Here is a 21,364-nt window from a genome sequence, read left to right as displayed (position 1 = left end):
TTACTCATTTGCTTAAATATCTTGTTCTGAGAGCTTTGTATCACTGAGTTCAAATATACTGATTTCTGATTCAACAGGCACTTTAAAGTTATGTTTTCTCTATGCTAATATTAGAATTGCTGCTATTGGCAGCATAGTTTACAGGAGGTGTTTCAAAACTAACTTATTTTAGTTTTTAACCAGAGGAATGGCATTCAAAGTACACCTAAGCTTTCCAGACATTCCATCTCCACACCTAATTTAAACACAAAATATTGCTATGACATCTTGACATGAAGATCTCAGAGTATCTTAAACACACTGAATAAACTTCAGAGGACTATTCTGTGATACTAACCACAATTATTCTGTAGTTACAAGGACACAGCACAGTAACATGAACTGTGAGCCAACTACCTATGACTCAAAATAGAAAACAAATAGATTTTGTCTGTCTGTGTCTGTGTATTTGCTTCAGGACAGTTTCTTCAGGGATTTTTTTGTTGTTGTTGTTCTCAAAGTTGGCAGTCCACAAATCAGCCTAGATTAGTCACCTCCCCAGAACATACTAGTGTTTCAAAAGGGATGTATTTTAAGAAGAAGTTTAGCATTAAATGCAGAGTCCTTAGAACTTTTAACCATAACCTGTATTTATTTACCACAGTGGTAAATAAAGCCAGTGAATCACTATATATTTCAGTTTCTTTTGCATCACACTGTTTGACACAATACTGTTTTCAGTATTCAGTACTCATAAAGAGGACTCTTGGCATTTGAGAAGAGTAATCTCTTGAGAGAATCTGAAGAGTTGACAAGGGATTCCTCAGTAATATAAGTCATAATTACAACCATGCCAGCAAGCAAATTTGTGAGTCATTATTTTGATCCCCCAGTCACACGCACAAGGTTAGTAGACATAATATGCAAAAACACAAAACTTGAGTACCTTGAAGAAGCAGATAATATTGTGTGCACACGTGTCGATATCTAAGCAACTCTTCAACACCATAGAAGAGGTAGAGGATTTTTTTGTGTTTCTGAGAACAGAGTTCTCTTACATAACTTTTAGGAAATCCTTCACTGATGACTTGTGAGCCTAAATTACAAAATCCCACTTTGCTTGAAACAAATTCATTTCATTTTTGAATGTTTCCTAATGTTCTTCTGGTAGGTAAAAAAAATAGGAAAGAAAAGAACCCACAAACCTCCAACATTCAGGGTTGTATTACACACAGGAACTAAAAACGTATTGCCCTTTTGTTTGGTAAGTAGGCCACAGATTTCTTTTTTTTAATTCTGAAACTGGTCCAAGCTAAAAATCTGAGCTCTTTTTGAAGCTTTGATTAGTGTTAAGATTTCAGTGGCACATATACAAAACCACCCTAGAGCCCTCCCTTGCATATTAATATGTGCAATACAGCACACACAAAGAAAGAAAGGTGGGCACCTAGGTAAGAGAGAGACCAGCCCTTAGCTTCCTTCCAGTCTACTTTAGCTACAGCACCTCTCCATCAGGAGGTGCTTCTTTGGCAAGGAGCTACAAACAGCAGTCCCAATCCTTCTCTCCTTTCCAACTCTCGGCCAATCTGATTATCAGAGTTTTCAAGTACTCTGCCAAGGTACTGAGAAAAGATCACAGGATAAAGTCTAACAGCTACAACTGTGTGATTTAAGAACGAAAGTGACTTCAAGTCATCACTTCAGTGCTGTTTCCTCTAATTATTGGATCATTTCCTATCTGGACATTTATAGTTTTTGATTATACAGCTGCTAAGATACCTGTGATCACGGATGACTGCTATATTCAACAGCATCCAAAGTTCAAGGCAACAAAGTGAGCTCAAAGTAGCTTTTATCTTCCTTTCTGCTTAACCCTTCTAACACCCTGCACTATTATATGGTAATGCAAGTTACTGCTTCTCTGCAAACTCACAATACCAGGGTGGGCAGAGAAGAACATTACAAAAAAAAATCACCCTGCATTTAAGAATTACCTGTAATTAAATTTTAAATGTAAGGGCTCAATTATTTAGTAGTTTAGCATAGTTTTACTCTGTAACCTGAATGTTATTCAAAACTTTTATTACAATTTTGGACTAGCTCAGAGATTTAAACCAGGGACTGCTCCCTTTTCCCTACCAAGAGAAAAAAAGAATAGAAATGTTAAAAAAAAAAGGAAATAAATTAAAAGAGAGATTTAAAAAGAAAAAGGGAAAAGAATGTGCATTAATTACAAGGTACTGACTGACCTGGATTAGCCTTTATTCCATGTCAGCAGAAAAGAATTCCGAACATCTGCATCAATTACAAGGATTGCTGTTCCAAGTGGACTTCTTGTGAGAAATAAATGAAGAAAATCAACTTTTGGCTTGTTTCTGTGCCTAAGTTTAACTCTGTGTTGTCTAGTAATGAGACAGTACCTTTCTTACGAAGTCTTTCACATTATTTTAGGAACAATATAGAGCAATATTCCATCTCATCAAGTTTCTGCTTGTACACTTTAATTCCAAATGGTGGGGGTTTCCCCTACTTATAAATAATCCTAAGCATCTTAATCAAGTGGGAATAGGGAAAAAATGCCTTCTAGACGAATGAAAAGATGTGCAGGATTTCACTGCACTCAAGCTCTAGCATTTCTAAACATCCAAGCATTGTAAAGATTGCAAAAGAAGACATGAGAAACGTGCTGTAAGAAATCCTACATTGCAACAACAGGTAAAAGAAGCTCCATCTGTTCAATTTACACAGTCAACAGGTACCGGTCTGAGGGTCACAACCATTTCTTCAAACAAAAATTTAATGGTTTAAGCTAAACACACAGACATGTTCAGTCTAGAAATGGGACTGAACTGATGGCACAATTAGGGATAAAAATCTTTTTGTCATGGTTGATTCTACAATATATTATTGCTTAAAAGACTAAATCTCTTTCTAAACAGTACAAGATCCCAGAAACAAAACCCTTGCAATTCCGGTCTTCAGCTTCCAAAGACCACATTTTGCAGGGGATAGGCTCATACACCCATTTTAGTACTTCCAGGTTTTAGAAACTTCTAGATACCTCTCCAACAGGTGTAGAGTCAGTGTTAATTCTCTTCATTCTCTTCAATTCTTAAAACTCCTGTGAGAACACAAAAATTCCCACTTTTCCTCATACACCAAACGCAATAGGTAATATGTGCATTGACAAGCAGAATTACTGCTGAAATCAGCACTGGCCTTAGAAGAAAGACCAATTAACATCTACAATAAAACCATACAGTTTTGATTACTTTTACTTCTATCACTTTAACTTCAGCTTTATACAAGGGACGGAACTATCAAAGGTATTCCAATACAGAATGTCTCATATGTAATGGTTTTGTAGTTCTTCATAAAATCAAAGTTAAGACAACAAAGATGTCATCTCTGCAGGGACACACTGTGCATTAAAGTCAGATGAAACATTAGAAGCCAAGACTTGGAAGATGTTGCTAATTTGAAAAAATGTAGAAAAAATTTAATGACTTGCCAAGTGTTACTGTACCTTGTTCAGTAGAAAGAGAACATATTCTGTAAAACTATGAAGTGTTTCAGGTAAAATACATAGTAGCAGAACTTTCTTAAATGGAAAATGTACTTCCAAATACATAATGTACTGGTAGAAAAAAATTATATCTGATGTATAAAGTGAAATATCAATTAGTTGTGCTTCTTGACAGATTGTAAAAACAACTATGGGCTGAAATGTTTGAAGTGGGATTTTCATATATCTTTACAAAGTAACAAACTAAGTCAGCCAAATACAGTACTTGAATACATCCAGACTTGAGGAAGCTTGCCAGAATGTCGAACTTGGCAGAAAAAGATTAAGCAGGATCAAGTCTGGTCAACAGGCAGTATTTTCAGCTCTACGAGACTCAGGGGTGTTTTTGGTTGGTTGGTTGGTTGGTTGTTTTCTTAGTTTTCTGGTTCTTTTTTCTCCTTTTAATATGCATTCATTTTAGAGGAATTTTAAAGGCTTAAACCTGGAACCAAGAAGCTTTCCTGTATATCAGTGCTTACAAACACATCTGCTGTTTTATATCAAAGGCAAGCTAAATTTATTTTCTTTAAATTTAAAAATTTAAAAAAAAAAGGAATAGACACAAACCTTATATTTTTTCCCCTCCATACAGTATCTTCAGTGTGATTTTTCCTGTCCCACAAGCTTCCCTCCTCCTTATATTCTCTGTATTTCACATTAAAGATTTCCTGGTATGACATTATCAGTGTGGCCTTTCCAGCTCTTTTATTCACATGCAGAAAAGGGTGTGGGTACTTATAAAAGTAGCTGTAAAGTAAATATGCCTATAAACTCTGACAATTTTATAAAAGGCATTTATTTGTCTGTATTCAGAAGTGACAACAATGCAGTGACATTTTCCCCACAATAGATAAGTGCAAACTCAGGTTTGGGTATCGTGGTCTTCAATCACAGCAGTAATTCCATGACTTTTAAATTTGTGAACTTAAAAAGTTTGTGCAATAATTTTTATTCTTAGTAAGACTTTGATTATCCCACCTGTCAAGAAAAGGGTCCACAGAAGCCAGCTATCCAAGTAGCCCAGCTGTCTTTAAAAATGTGAAAATCTAAATACCGGCTAAGCACCAACAAAGAAGTAGAAAATAAAAAACCAAAAACAACCCCCAAAAACTTCTCATTTAGAAACACTACATTCTAAAAAAACTAAAAAAATGTATGAAGCAGAGTCAAATCCTGCCCCATCAGGGCTCATAAAAAATTTACTTCTATCCAAACAAAGTCTAAACCACTATCTTCAGGCTGTTCACAAGAAAGAGGGCTCAGCACTTAAAAATGCGTTGCATTTCTGGTGGTTTTGGCTCACTCTCCTGCACCCTGATTACACAAACACAGCCCTGGCTGGGGCCAATGCTAGCTCTGATAGGGTCATACTGCTCCTCCCTGGTGGCCAGGAGAGCTCAGTGTAGCACAGGGCACAGGAACACGCTGGGACAGTTGGATTTAGACCACAAAACTACTCCAAAGGCATGACCTGAATCATATCCACATGTCTGCATCTGTCTGAAAGATATGTGGCAAAAGGAACTGGAGCTGCTGTATTAATAGTGTGGATTCCAGGCAGGCCTGAAGTGACGAGCAAGTCGTGGTCTGTGATGAATGCACAGCATTCATGCATGACAGAAAAGTTTAAGTCACAACAGAGGATTGCAGTGCCCCAGCTGTACATAGCTGTACATCAGTTGTTCTGATTCTAAAGCAGAAACTCTAGCTTTCTGACTTGACACAGAAGTTTCTGGAAGCAGTGTGTGGAGCAACTTCCCCAGAAGCATAAAGCACTGTGAGTTCCCACTGCTGCTTCTCCAAATCAAATAAAGCTTCTCATGTCATCATGAGCCCTTCAGCTTGGGGTGTTGGCCAAAAAACCAGTACTTTCAGTACACCTGAAGCCTTGGAGAGCAGATAAACTTTATTGTTAGAAAACCTTAGGCATTAATGTAAGACCTGTTCAAAAAATTCATCAGTTCCTGTCACCCTGTTTGTAGCCACATCTTGCAGTAAGAGCTGAAGAACTGTGACAAACACTGGAACTCAGGATCTCAACAGCATTCAATTTCTTCAGCATGTTAAATGAAGGCATTATTTTTCTTCAGCATTTCTCTTATGAAACACTTAAAATATTTCTAAGCCTTTCATTAAATGCACAACATTGACAGGAAATATGCAAAGAGACAAATATTTTGATTTGTAGGTCCTAAAATTACCTTTTGAAGATGTAACCTGAAACCTCAGTGCTGCAACACAACTCACCATACAGCTCTTCACACCCATTGATTACTCCATAATTACAAGGAGCCACCTCTTTGCAGGACTGTAGCACAGTGCTCTTTTAAGACTAAATTCCCAAGAAGTGGAGTCCAGGTATGTAAGAAGATGCAGGTGTGAGATTTTTCCTTCAAGAGGCTGAAATAAGAGGGAGTGGCAAGCAGCAGAACTAAACAACAATCATTAATAATGAATATGGATTTAAAATACAATCAGGACATTTTTCATCAATGTTTCTGAGGAGAGAAATGACTAACAGTTCATGACAGACTTCACACTCAAGAAAGTCATCTTTCTGTCACGTCTTCTTTCTGTCACAAGGATTACCTGGCAAAAAGATTGTCAGTGGAATGGGTCTTTAAATACTTTGCCTGTTTCAGCAGGTCACAAAATATTTGTGTGTTGTGAGAAGGGCAGCTTTGGGACTCCTTCAATTTCCTATGTGAAATTTGCCAAATGCTGTAAGATTAGACCAGTGCCTCTAGTTAATATCGATGCTTCTCTGAAGGGGAAAAGATCCTCAAAATTTTAGACAGCCTTTAAACAAAAATAATGTATTTTACTACTACTCAGTTGTGGAAAAAAAATCACTAATGACATAAGAAAAATTCCATTTATACCTATCATAATTACAGTGTGAAGAAGGCTCTCTGTGTCTCTTTTTGAGTGACTACAGAGCTCCTAGGACTGGGATCTAATACCAAGATCCTCACAGGGTAGGGATCCTAACTGGGGCCAAACTCTGAATGCAGCCATTTGCTTTTTGGGAGAGTTGTAGCAGGGTCTTATCTTCCTAAAGGATTTCCTGTTGCCTACAATTTGTATTCATATGGCAAAACCACAAAACATTCACGGCAGGATGTTCCATCTTTAGAAACACTGGCTTACTTCAGATATGACCAGACAGAACCATCTCCTGGCCAGACATCAGGCAAAATTCCCTAACAATTAGTCTCACACATGACTGACTTGCTTCTTCCAATATTGCTTTCCATTGTGAAACACATACCCTCACAAGAGATAAGATTTAACCATGAACATGAAATTTTTATGCAGTGAAAAGTACAAATACACAAACTGATAACCACCCTTCTTAACAAACAGACATTGAGAGCAAGCATGTGGTTTATAACTATCTCGACAGAAAGTAGACAAAACATAACCCAAATAACTTGGATTGCCTGGCTTTCCTAAACCAGAAGAGTCCAGATTTCCTAGGACAGAGGTTAAGCTCAAATTCTTATCACCTTAATAAATTTTTTGGTCATTCTATCATTTGAAGCACAGGCTACATTGTGTGCATATGGGAAAAAAAGTGTTTACTTCACCTGGAAGCAGTGTCCCTTTTAAATTATTCTACAATATATACGTTGGAGGAACCATTGCCAACATGTATGTAATGGAATTTATCTTAAGACTCACTCCACAAAAAAGAACAGATTTAAAAAAATTAATTAACTTCTCATGTCTTGAACTGCACAATTGGTTTTGCAGTGTATTCTGACCAGAGAGATGACCAGAAACTAATGTGGATATAAGTTAAAGAATTAAAGTATCTTGTTTGCTCTTTTGCCTGCACCACTAATGGATGTGGGCACAGTACAACAAAAGCAGCCTCCCACCTTTACTCCCCTTCCCTGCTCTCCTCAGCTTGCTGACTCTTCAAGAAGTTGACTTCAGGAGTTTGACATATTGCTTCAAAATTTTTTATTGCTCATAAAACATCAAAGCTACCTCCCCTTCCGGTTTATCAGCAAGCAGCATTTACCCCCTTTTTAAGCTAAATAAAACTACAGGGAACCAATTAAAAAAGCAAAACTACAACTAAGCTTTCTTGTGTATATATTAATCTCTCAAGTTTAAATTTAGCATATCAAGGCCTCTCAGCCCACTTCTAATGTCAGTGAAATAGTTTAAACTTACTGCTAGACATATAACTGGGTAAATAACAAAAAATAGTGATACTTACTACTAGCAGGCTTACATTTGCTATCTATATAGCACCTGTCAAAATTCTTCAGAATCGAGTGGTCAATAATGGGGAGGTACCTGTGCTGCTGCAACTCAAACAGCAAAATGTGGTTTTATCTTTATTTTTACTACTTTGGATCTTTTGGTTTTAAGGATATGGTCAGCACAAGATGAAAGAATGTAACCTTGACATTGTAATTTTTCTTAAGAGTTGCAGCTCACTTTAATTGGTAGCACGTAATTCATTTTTGTCTGTTATCCTTCCACGTCCTTTAAGTTACTTTGGAAGAAATATGGCTGGGGAGGAGGTGGAATCAATGAATCTGAAAACAGATTTCTGGCTTGTCACTTGAATAAAGCAGCAAGGCAAAATATGACAGAAATTCCAAAAGGGAGGGAAAAAAGCACAGTTGTGGGGATGAAAGCTGATTTACATTTAAGAAACTGTTAAAAGACTAACTGTTACTATTACTTATTTTCCATATATTAACCCCATGCAGTTGCGAGCAATCTGGATTGTGCTTCCACACAATGACATGGAATATATGTTAATAAAGAAAAACACGTCAAACCACCACCACCAAAAACAAAACAAAACAAGTCATTATGAAACTGGCAAAGGAAACTATTTTAAATCAGCATTTTTAATAGAACAATTTTCATTATAACTGTCTTTTTAGGCTGTTTCTGTTATTGCAGAACAGCAATTTAACACCTAGTAGCTGCTTTAACAACAATAACTGTTCTGTTTGGGGACAAAGTCTTCCCAATAAAGGAATCTCAAGAGAAGCAATGGTTATCTATCCCAATCTAGAATGAGCAGATGCAAAGCATACTGCTAAGCTCTGTAATCATAGAATAGCACATTTATGTTTTTACTCCAGGTCATGCATAGCTAAGATGCCAGTATTAGAGTTTAACTTCTGGTTGGGGCCTTCTCCAAAAACTATTACGGTATTCAAATTATTTTTAAACATAAAAAGATAATTTAAACCTGCAATAGCTTTTTTTAGGATCAGCAGCACATTTCTGAGGTGATAAGCAAGACAGATGCTAAACGTAACACAAAAATTTTTAAAACCTGTTAATAAAGGAGTGTTAAATCAATCTTTTTGTCAAGCATTTTATATACACATCTAAGCTCAAAATAATTAATAAATTCAATAATTAGACACTATTTATAATTTCTGATAGGAAAATGAATGTTTACACTTCAATACACAGAAAATTAGTATGCCACTTCTTTCTTTTCTCTAGCAAGGAACCTTTGCTCCTCCAGGAATGTTTGAATTGTTTAAGATTTCTCTCAATTTGAAAGATCAATTCAGAAACAAATTAATAACATTAGGACTCAGAAGGGCTTTAAAGAAACTAGCTGGTTTTCATCCAGATGCATCACATTTGACTGCTCCATGCAAGCCACATTTAGCCTCTCTATTTTGAACTACCCCAAATTGGTTATTTAATATGTGCACATTATTTGTGAAACATTATACACATAATTTTACATTGTGTGCAATTTATTTATACAAAAGCAAAAAAAAAAATGCATCAAACTCAACTGCTACACTTCTTAATTTCTTGAGAACTAAGAATTAGTTACTATTGAAACAGAAAAACGTTAAGTAATTCTTTGAAAATGGGATCGCTGATATAAAAAAACCCTCCATAGTTTTCCAAACCTCAAGTTTAAGCAGTTCAGGCTACATAAACTTTTTATAATTTGTGGATGACCGGAACACTGATCTCTGGCAGGATACCAGCCAGTCAGGACACCAGGGAAAGTGCTCGGCATTTGAAGAACAAGTCATTCTACCTGTTAATGGCCCAACCTTATCAGTGACTTAATCACCATGATATTACAGCAACTGCATCTTCACTTCTGATGGGGAGGAGGCTTTACTGTACCAGACACTTCACAATGTTCAGAACAGTCTGCCTCTCACTGCCCTTCGCTGCCCTCGATCAAGACAGCCACCACCTCCTGCTCCTCCTCCTCCTCACTGAGCTGAGGAAGTTTAGAAGCCCATCTGGTTTCAGCCTGTTGGCGACTGAGAAAGGAAGTGGGACCCAGCCAGAGTGGCTCAGTGACTAAGGCAGTTCACCGAAGGGCTTTCAGGAAAATAGCCAGTGGATTCCAGGCTGTGGTTTAACGCCTCAGGCACCAGCAGAGAACATGAGCTGCGCTGCACACCGCAGGGGCTGCACACGGACTGGCTCAGGCTCTTGGGAACGCTCAACTTCTGCGGGCTGGAGGCTCGCCCACATGTCAAGAGTTATGACAAGAGTCATTATGCCTTGTGACAACAGCCTACAACCCCTTTTTTCAAAGGAAGATGTGCCACCCTCTTGCAGCATGCAGAGGAAAGCCAACAATTTAGTGAGGAGTCTGAAACAAAATAACCAATTTCATCACCCTTCCACTTTGCTTTTCTCCCATTTCCAATGAGATTTCAAATCTACTTAGGCTTCATCACCTCCTTTTATAAACACTAGGGTTAAGAATTTCAGATACTGTCTTTATACACAGACTTCTTCCTCCATCACGATATGATTTTGGGGACATTACAAGCTACTGCAAAATGAGCCTATGAATAGTAACTAAGGAATAACCTGGCACAGAAAGATTAAATTACTGGGGATAGTGAGCATCTAAAAAGCATGTACTATGTTTTCCCCATCACTTTTCTAGCTTCCAACCCTTTTCAGCTAAAGGCCTTTCCTTAGTTTACAATGGCTCATTTATTTGGAGCTGTCTTCTCTGGTCTCCCTTCCAACTAATGATTTTTAAAAATTCACAATATTATTTTGCAGGGAAGTCCACAATGTCCACTACCTTCTGCATAAATAGCCAAGGCCTTTTATATTCCATCTCACCCACTCAGTGTCAGCACACAGATTTTTTTTGTGCCCATCCCAGCCCAGTGATGTACCATTAAGCCTACAAGTGCACTATCACCACAGTTTCCTATAACTTCACGTGCACATAAGATCTGAAACAGAAGATCTGAAGCATCTTTAGATAAGATGCTTCATTTTCCCATCTATTTCTGTATTTCTTTAAAAGGGTGCAGTAACAAAGTGCAACAACAACTTTCTCCATTACACACGATGCACTGAAAGCCCACGCAGCACTGGGACAAAAGGCAGCACTTCCTAACCCATACAACCACACCCTGGCATTCCTGCCATGAAAGAGCCAGCCTTGGCAAAATCTGGAAGTGGCAATACTGAAGCTATTTTCTTCACTGCATTTGAAGTGATCCATGGGGCAGTGCTTGCACGTTTTTCCTGTGCAATGTTGCACATTACAGCAAAAACAGCACACAAAGCTAAGCCAGAGGAGTTACAAAATGCAATGAGACATCACAAGCAGCAACAGAAAGAGCTGGCAGGCTCCCACTAGTGCCACCAGGTACACAATGCAAGGAAAACCACTGCTTGTTGCTGAAGGATATTTTACAATGACATAAGCTTGTCGTCCACAGGGATTTGTCAGCGGCTGTTTATAAAGTCCAGGTGTAACATTCGTTTCCTTCAGGATGCAAGTGTGGACCATGAAGTCAGTAAGAGAGGATCCAGCTGTGGGAAGTAATGCCTCTTACTTAATGAAAAAGTTGGTGTGGGAAGAGGGAAAGGAAGAACACTTTATGGGAGTTTAACTTCCTCATGTCTTCTTCAAATATGCCTACTTTAAGACACAGAAAAACAACCACTCGAGCTGACTGGAGAAACTGAATAAAGGTTCCCACATTCATATATATTTTCTAAGTGTTTTGCACAAAGCTACTGCTAAGGTAGCACTTGACTGATATCCCAAAAACTTAAGTGTCTGGGAATCTTCCAAATAGATACTAAGGTAGACCTCATCTGGTTTCTTTGAAGCAAGCCTAGCTATGTTATGAACAGCTGTTCATGGGTATCAGGACCAAAAAAATTAATCCACTATCCACAGGATGAAACACTTGTGTTTTATGAAAAAATTTGCAGTATCATCAAAATTTGTTAAGCTACAAAAGGTTTTAATCCTATAAAACAGATAATTTGTAGTGAAAGAATTCTACAATCATTCCCCTAAATTTTTTCAAGTAAGTAACTCCTCAGCTCCAGATACCATCATGAGCCACTGTGAATCACAGCAGCCTCTCTAAAGGAGAGAAGAGGAATTTGAGCTGTGGCTGGGGTGCTCCTGTCACAGCCTCATTTCCAGTGGTTAACTGTACTAGAAGTTTAAGAGTGATTTTTCAGCAAACACAAGCAGAAAAAAAAAGCTAATTCCTTTGCAAGCTAAACCAGAAATACACTCAATCCACTTCCTGGTATTGACACAGTACATTGTTCTAAATGCATCCATTGTAAATAGAATATAATAGCTTTGCCAAAGGAAAATGGTTAAGAAATAGTTATACGTGGATCGTGGTAGGAGTTTTTTGTTTTAATTTGTTTGTCTACCACTCCTTGATAGCTAGACAAGCTTCTTGAAAAGTATTTTTCCCTGTGTGATATGCACACACTTCCATCTTTGCAACAACCAAATCTCCAGGTCCTGGGTTTTTTCTCCTGATAGCACAAAGCAAGCATTGACATTTATAAATACAACTGTTGACTCTAGAAGGTTTGACAGAAGAGGTGGCAGAAAAGCAAAGAGTCTGCCCACCCACTGGGGACCCTCGAGTCAAGGACTAAGTTACAGTAACTTAATTACAGGAAACTCCTTTCTCAATTGTCTGCTCCTGTGTGCTTCATGGCTCAACTGGAGTATATGGAGCAGTGGGTCAGGGGCAGGGAGGGGCACTGCTAGGTTAAAGCAACACTGGCTTTTTCAAAGTTTCCAGATAATCAGTTACTTGCCAACACTTCGCTCAACCCAACTTGACCCTGATGAACACTGGAGGTTAATTGTTAGAAATCTGTAACAACAAATACACCTTTTTCTTTTCTTTTAACCAATGACTGCAAGAATATTTCTTTTGGGGGAAAAACAAGCAGTAATAAGTTGTTATGATTTCTGGAAATAATTACAGAAGTTCACATAAATGTTTATGCACATAAGGAGCATTGCTATTTTAACCATGAGAAATGAAACACCCACTTCTCAATCTGACTCAGTAATACCAGCAAAATATTTCTACATACCACTTAGCTGTATAAATGCTAAATAAATAGAGATGTATATGATCAAAGACTAACTATGGAAGTTTATCTTGTAATCCATGCTGCAGCAGCCACTGTCATACATGTCTGATCTTTTTTCAGTAAACATTATCATAACATCTTTGAATGTATTTATTACAATAAACCAACACAAACTCTCATTAACTTCCAGCACTCATGACTTCATATCATTAGAATGTTTTATCTATAATACAGCATTTTCATCAAGACATAAAAACAGGTCTCTTAAGTGCAGTTTCATCATTATTCATTAGCTCATCTTTTTTTTCTTTTTTAATCTAAAAATTAGTTCCTAAAGAGCAATTAAAAACAAAACATGCAGATAGAAACCTGGATAAAGTTTTGTTTTAGTAAACATTGCATTTGTTAAAGCACGCACACAAAATCACACAGAATATTCTGAGTTGGAAGGGACCCACAAGCATCAGCAAGTACAACTTTAATGTGAATGGCCCATACAGGGGCTAAAGCTGTGACCTTGGCATTATCAGCATCCTGCTCTAACCAACTGAGCAAGGATATTCCATACTGACTCTGGAATAACTTCATGACCTCTTATCACAAAGTACAATGATAACTGCAATTTGAAAATGAAGATTCAGAATAATCTCATCATTTTAGTTGGCTATATTTTATTGTAGGCTTTTGCTTCAATTGGACTCACTCCAATACTTTTAGCATAAGCATTTATTTATAAGGATGACACAAAACATGTGCATCAGAGAGAGCTCAGTCTTTAAAAGACTAGCTGTAATTGTTTCTCCCCTTGTGCGGGGAGTTCTCCCAGTAACATGTTAAGATTTACAGTAAATTTTAAAAAGGCCTTCCACAGTTAAGCATAATTTAATACCCTTTACATGAAGAGAAGTACCATTCTCAACTATATTTGATGCACTTCTTGAGATTATTATTGCAGCTCGCTCCTCCATGCCTTTCAAATGCCAAAACTGAGGTTCAAAAATTTACAAAAATACTTTAAATTTTGAGATCTCTGTCTTGAGGCATAGAAAAAACAATCCTGAGCTGTAAACTGTAGTCAAACTAAACCACACATTTTTATTAATATAGTCCTTGTGTGAGGACAGCAATGATCTAGAAAGCAAGGATATACAAGAACTACTATAGTTTTAACACAATACTGTCAGAAACACCTCACAACAACATAGCAAATTTCACTTCACACAAAATAGAAAATTTTTATAAAATGCTTTAATGACGGATCCAGCAGTGCTTCTGGAGAAGGAATCAAGTTAGGCAGGGTTACAGTTGTCCTCAAGGAATTCCTCAACGAAACTAAGTACCAAACCTTCAGATGTGGAAATTTAAAATTAATAGACCTCAAGAGGAAACAAAATGGTCTGACTGAGCATTTCAAGATTCCACTGATTTAGTGAAAATCACACAGACAATTCCTCTTTGTATCAATCAACTCACATCCTAAATGTCAGCTTTAGTTCTGTTAGACTCAAGTATCCCATACAAAAAACTGGCTTCAGTTAACAAGATCTCTTTAGCAAATGGGACAAAACATCTCCAAATGCTGAAATCCTAGCAGTGCACTTCCCCATTATTATATTTTTTATATTATTTTTTATATTATATTTTTATATTATATTATATTATTATATATTTTAATACAATCATGGATGTTGGGCTAGGGAGGGATGGAGAGGTTACTCAAAGACAAGTAAAAATTTCCTGCTATCTAGATAAACATGCATATATAATACTGATCCAGCCCCCTCCTTAAAATTAAGGCCAGTAAGGGAAATCAGTCTTTAACTTCAAAAAATTATTCACAGAATCCAAACAGCACTTCTTTTTTTTCAACAGACAAAAGAATGCAAGAAAACTACTAACCTTCACTTCTGGGCACAGGCTCTGTAGCACCTGGTGTTTTATCTGGCATCTCTGCAGACACAGGCTTAGTAGAACCTGATGGACACAAAGCAAAGAAGAGTTTTCCATCAAAACCAGCACGTTTCAGCAAGGCCCTCCCCTGTTCCAGAGCCCCTGTGAAGGATGGGTTCTCAGCTTTCATCACTTCTGTGTCTGGATGTAAGAAGTGTAAACAGACAAACTTCTCTCAGGATTAACTGCGGCATTCAGGACGCTCTCAGTTGCATGTTCTTCCAGGTAGGCAGGCACAAAAGGACCCTCTCAGACCTGAGAGCACTAATTACATCTGGTGAACTTCTGCCTTTCATTTCACACATTTTTTTGCCTCAGTTAATTTCGAGTGAGAGGTCTGAACTGGGATGGAAGAGGTGCTTACACTCAGGTACTGCTGAAGTTAACCATGGAGTGACCACCTGGAGGGTCACAGCAGCCTGCATCAAACAGAAAATCCCCTAACTTGGGGCTTTACTGCACTGCAGAGCACCAGTATTTCTTCCAGCATAGCAGTGGGCAGAGAAGAAAAGGCTTCTCAGGAAGGCAGTGAACACGTCTCCTCTTACAGCAACCTTATGTACCCTCTGTGGTACTGGCCAGCAGTCAACATCTGGCCACCACACACTGGCTGGGATTTTGTATCCTTCTTTCTGGCATCTCTGAATATTTTTTCATCACCAGCAACGCTGACACTCCATTTTACATAATGAAAGCCTCAAGATCAGACAGGATGCACCAAGACCAGACAAATCAGAACAAGGATGATTCTCTGTCTGAAGGAGTTTGTGTGCCAAGTGGGACTTCATCTCAGCTGATGATCCACACAGTTCAGTGATGTGTACAGCACTGTACAGAGTGCACAGCAACAGAAGTAGCCACAGTAGAGCCCTAATTCCTAATGAATTTTGAAAATTTGCATGCAGTTTTCAAGACAGCCATTAGATCCAGAAATATTGGAGACCTCACTGGATAACCCTGCAGCAGAACTGAGACTGAACTCAAATAAATGGCCCTTTTTTTCCTCCCTTCTTAAATTACTTTGCTTTCAAATTCATATATCTTGTTTTGAATCCTATCTTCAGACATAAAATGAAAACATTTGTGCCCTAATGTCCAATAAAGATCTTAGGTTTACATTACAACCAAACTATACAAAATTTGTAGGATTTCTTAAGATGTTTAAGTTGTAAAACAGTATTTCAGCTGTTATATCCAGGGCAAGTATATTTGTCATATTTAATTCACAAATATGTAAAATACTTAGAAATATTAGACACACATGAGGCTATAATCCTCTTAGGGTAGAAATTAATTTCTATTTAGCTGATGGAAATTCTACTAGATTTTCTGTATGATTTTCTAGATCAGCCAATTCATCTCTTCTCAAGATAAAATCCACCATGTCTTACTCAGGAATTACTTTGTCCTTAACATAGATATTTCACCCACACAACAGTACATATAGTGAAGACTGTGAGCTAGCTAAACATCTCTAATTCGCCCAAATTAATAGCTGTAATGCTTATCCACCTGAAGGTCTGGGTTTATGAGTTCATAAAACACAGCTGGACAGTGCCACAAACTGAACAAACAAGTGTGACCACAACAGAGGCTTAAACAAGTATAAAAACCTCGGGGTCTCCATACTCCTCTATAAATCTGCTGTAAAACAGAACCCGCTCTCCACAAGACAATTAAAAAATGAATTTGTTCTTCAAACAGATTACTCAAATTTAATTATCTATGGTTATCATCACTAAGCAGTTGGCTAGAACAAATACACCAATTAATTCTAAAACTTGGCAAGCCCGTGTCCAACCCTCTGCATTCAATGATGCACTACATATTCTCTGAACATTACACAGGTTTATAAATCAAATTTCAGCTATCCAGTGACTTACTAGTAAAGTTGATAGGAACCAGTTAATCACACAATATATTTGAAACAAGAAATGTCATCAATAAATACTATATTTACTTTCTGTGATTAATACAAAAACCATTTTATTTAAACTTTAAATAAATCATTTAATATCACTTATTCAGGAAAAAATATGTTAAAAATGGAAAAACACAGATATCCACATATTTGTTTCCTGGTTTTGGTTGGTTGGAGTTGCACATACTTGAAATAAGTATGTTAAGTAAACTTGATCATGAAAATTCTCACAGAGTCACTTACTAACATATTAAAGACAAAAAAAAGATCTGTAGTCTCAGAAATAATTTTGGGCTTCTTCATTGACATTTTGTAGAGGTGCTAAATAGAAGCATGAAAAAAAGACCTTTTTTCTTTCCTCTTCTGCCCTGATTTTTATTTACGTAAGTCAAAACCTTTCCTTATCTAAAGTAGGTCAGCATTTTCTACTTGGCCTTCCAAGGAAGTGACAGCCTTGCTTTTCTGCTATCTAAACTCAAAACCAGAAAGCAATTTTACTGCAAGTAAGGCACACCCCAACAGTCATTTATGCGAATTTAATGGAGTTCCTGTGCTTATCCCTTGCTATGGAGCATGACCTATCATTCCCAGTGCAAAACCAAGCGGGATTCAAATGGGCGTTGAATGACCTTGTCATTTTTAATAATGGAATAGTAACTTGAAAGCTGGATCATTCAATTACTGCACACAGACCAAGGTATTCATTGAACAGGTTCAGACCTGCCACTGCCACAACAACTCTGTCTCAACAGCTCATTTGGATAATCCATGGCGATTTTATAAACTACAGTCCCACTAATGGTTTTCCACAGACTCGCCAGTTTAGCAGCTCTGCGTTACAAAACATGATAGCAAGGGCTTAACACACTACCACAGTTTAAAGTAAGTCAGCTTCTCTGCCTAGAAAAGCGCATCTTCAGAACAATGTCTGAAAACTCTCACACCTCCAAGATCCCTGAGTCCAGCTGTTAAACTGACACTGCCAAGTCCATCCCTAAACCATGTCCCTAAGTGCCACACCTATGTGTCTTTTAATCTCCATGTGTTTCCACCTCTTCCCTGGCCAGCCTGTTTCAATGCTTGAAAAACCCTTTCTATAAAGAATTTCCCCCCACAAAGATTCTTGCCACTGTCTGTAATGGTTTTCCGTAATGAAACAGTCTGAAATTTGTTGCTGCTTTTTCTAAAGCTTACAGGAGATTAGTCGTACCAGAATTGTACAACCAGGTGCAAACATGACACAGTCTTCAGCACTTGTCCAATTCACTGTCAACTGAAAACATTACATCTAAAAACTGAGGTCCAGTAACGTGGCACAGAAAAGTGTTTTATTAATTCTTTAAAAAGTACACAAATCTATATATTTTTAAAAATACCTTTCCCCTTTTCTGTCTCATTAATGCAAACCAGTTCCATTCTATTGCTAGAAATTGCAGAATATACTAAAAAACTTTAAGAAAAAGAAATAGAGAACTCTGCTGTTGTTTTCTGCAACACACCAAGTTTTGAATTATTCAAGAAACAGAAGTCAATGTTGAGCATTCCTTTACTTCTACAATTCCTCTTTTTAATCTAGGAAGGAAATCTCTGACAAAAAGTATTAACCAGATGAGGAAACTAAATCTCCCTCTCTCTGCAGTAAGGCCAAGCTGGACTCATGTAAAATCAGTCAAAAAGTAGCATATGGGGTACAAGCTTGCTAGTAAATGTAAAAGGAAATAATGCTTGCTCACCTTCTATACAAATAATTTCCACTTATCCAGACAACCTTAGTAGTAGTAGCATCCTAAAGCTTTTAAGAACCTTATAAAAACATTCCAGGTAGACCCTTCTAAATACTCTTGCAATATTATTATTGAAATAGTTCTAATTTTCTCTGAATCTCAGGCTCAGCTATTCTAGTAGTCCGTGAGGTACCTTGTATTTTTTAGTCCATTAGTCAAAACTGCTACCTATTGCTTAGAGCACTTTTTCACTGAACATCCTAGTAAGAGAACTTGAAATACATATGCATTGATAATTTATGAATAAACACAGCTATACTGTTTACATTGCTCAGTTAAGCAAAATTCTTTTAACAGCAACCAAAACCAGTCAGATGTATGACCATGCATTTTCATGGGCCATAATCAGCCAGGGCCACCCAAACAGGCATACTGGGAGGTCCTAGTTCAAGAAATTTTTTGTTCCTACCAGTAGATTGATTTGCTTTTAAAATCCTGAGCTGCTAAAAACTGCAAATCAGCTTTAGCGTTATGAAAAACATAAGATCCTTTAAACACAGCATCTAAGCCAATAGTGTGCTGTAGGTGAATTAGTAAAACATTCAAATTTATAGCACATGGGAGGCTAAAAAATACTTTAAAAAAATCATACTCACAAAAAATATGGATTACTTGTGTTTCACAGACAAATATATTCCTTGCCTCTTTAATTAATTGTCTTTGCAAAAAAAAAAAACCAAAACAAACAAAAATAAATAAACGAAAACCACCAGTAAGGGTTTCCAACTATTCAAAATCACTATTAATCACAATTTTCACATTTAAAATTTCATGGACCAATTTCCATTGGAGAGAAGACTTCTGTTCTACTTTCATTCTTTGAAAAAATTATTTCTATACTCTCAAAAAAGTATCCAGGAACTTGAAAGAGACCATTGTTTGTCACAGGACTGTTTGCAGATGTAACTATGGAGCTCAGCTATGTATTTATGTTGAACAATGATCATCACTAACCAAAATCTAACCTGACCCTCCTCCTTTGTGTCAAACCCTTGGCCCTTAGTCTACATCTGTTCCAAATAGCTGGGAGTGATCATATTCAAGAAAGTTTGTTGTATTTCTTCAAAAACTTGTCAAATACAGTCACTTTTCAATGACAGACACTGCACTTCTTCCCCATCTTCCATAGGCACAATCAACATTAATATAAGATTACTGTGACCACTGCTGTGGTCACTTTATTCACAATCAGAATACATGTTCCCTTATAATACTTCAATACAATTTTAAATGCAGCCTTTTACAGATTAAAATTAAACAGTCAGTGCTTTATACACACATGAATACATGTAAAACAACTCAACTCCTGAGAATCTACATTACATACTGTATCATTAACAGAAAAGCTGTCTGATGGATTATTTTTAAAATAGTATCTAGATGAGTTCTTTCTGCTGCAATCAAAAAAAAGGTGCAAGGGGGGTAGAAATAAAATAGATATTAGTAGGTTTTTTGACATAAAATATTTTGTAAACAAATAAGGACAATTAGATGCCCAGAGACAGCCTGCACAGCCAGCCCCCCTTCTTGGATGAATGGTACTGGATGTTGCACTTCTGAATGCAAAACAACTCACAGAACCCCAAAACCAGCACTTACATTCTCAGGTTTCAGGATGAACTCCAAACTCCAAGGATGGCTATGGTAAAATTCATCCTCACATCAACACACTCAGGCTCTGACATCTGAGTGTTAACACTGCATACTGTCTTTGTTAGAGAATAAGGACATCTGTCCCTGATCTAGTTTTTGCCATTTGTTTGCCTACAAAATCCCTTCTGGAGCAGATGCCTTGCTGCTCTGAACCCCACAAGAATAGCTTTGATCCCAGGTCACATAAACCATAAAACAAGTTCATATGTTAACACTAACACAGTTCTTTCACATGAACCAAGAAGTGACACTGAATGAAACCCTAAATAACACTGACCTAAGGGATCATTATGAGGACATAAACCAAGCCCTCATTTCTGCTCCTATTCACCACCACCCCTCAGCCTTCCTAAGTAATACGGCTTAGGAAAAAAACAGTAATTAAACCTGTTTAAGATTCAAATGTTATTTCAAGTTCATAGTTATTCCTTCAAAAATTGCACAGAATTCTAACGGCTCCTTCCATTCCCTTCCAGCAGCACTCTGGATGTGAGTTACAGCTTTCCTTCTTCAACAATGTCCCACAAAAATCTTCCAGTCTTTCCCCCCCCCGCACATCAACACATACCAAAATGTTCCAGCTTTGAGGCGTTTTGCTGGAGCTGGGGGTTTGGATTTTGTGGGCTTTTTTTGGTAAGATACTACAGATTTTGCTGATATTCCCAAACCATGCCATCCTTTCACTTTCTGTTCCACAGAAAGGCAGTAACTGTGACACTTAAGACAAATGCAGCAAGAGATGAGCTGGTCCAAACAAGACCCTCTGATCTACATTGGCAAGAAGGAGCAAAACCTCCTTTACACACTTGCCCATTGATGAAAGTCACAGTAACATCACTCTCCTGCCCACTTTTTCAAAACATATTTAATCTACAGCATCCTCTGCCCAGTTTCTGGAGATAATCATCCATACTGTGGCTCCAATCCAAAACACTTAACTTTTTGCCAGCAGGCAAAGACCAAATCACAGAATCCCTTTGTCACTTTCATTCTGGTTTACTGCAAATTCACAGTGTTTGAATGTGAAAAACATCATAAATGTTCTAATGCAAGGAATGAGCTGTCTGGCTCCTCTGTGGTTTAACTACTAGGCGTTATGTCTTCTTCCTCCTCCCATCTCTCCAACTTTTGAATCCATTCCCA

At 37.5% G+C, this 21,364-nt stretch overlaps 1 protein-coding gene across 3 annotated transcripts in view; it reads right to left on the bottom strand.

Annotated features, from left to right (window-relative positions):
- Positions 1-21,364, bottom strand: part of PLEKHG1 (pleckstrin homology and RhoGEF domain containing G1) — a 126,994-nt gene that overhangs the window by 74,904 nt on the left and 30,726 nt on the right. For all 3 annotated transcript variants that reach the window (XM_064708139.1, XM_064708140.1, XM_064708141.1), the window contains exon 3: positions 14,813-14,887. In XM_064708139.1, coding sequence (XP_064564209.1) covers positions 14,813-14,861 — 49 coding nt within the window. In that variant the 5' untranslated portion in view covers positions 14,862-14,887. The remainder of the gene's footprint in view (positions 1-14,812; positions 14,888-21,364) is intronic.

Source organism: Zonotrichia leucophrys, chromosome 3 (assembly GCF_028769735.1).
Source record: "Zonotrichia leucophrys gambelii isolate GWCS_2022_RI chromosome 3, RI_Zleu_2.0, whole genome shotgun sequence".
NCBI classification, from domain to species: domain Eukaryota; kingdom Metazoa; phylum Chordata; class Aves; order Passeriformes; family Passerellidae; genus Zonotrichia; species Zonotrichia leucophrys.
Note: the sequence above shows the minus strand (reverse complement) of the source record. Positions and strands in the feature narration are given on the sequence as shown.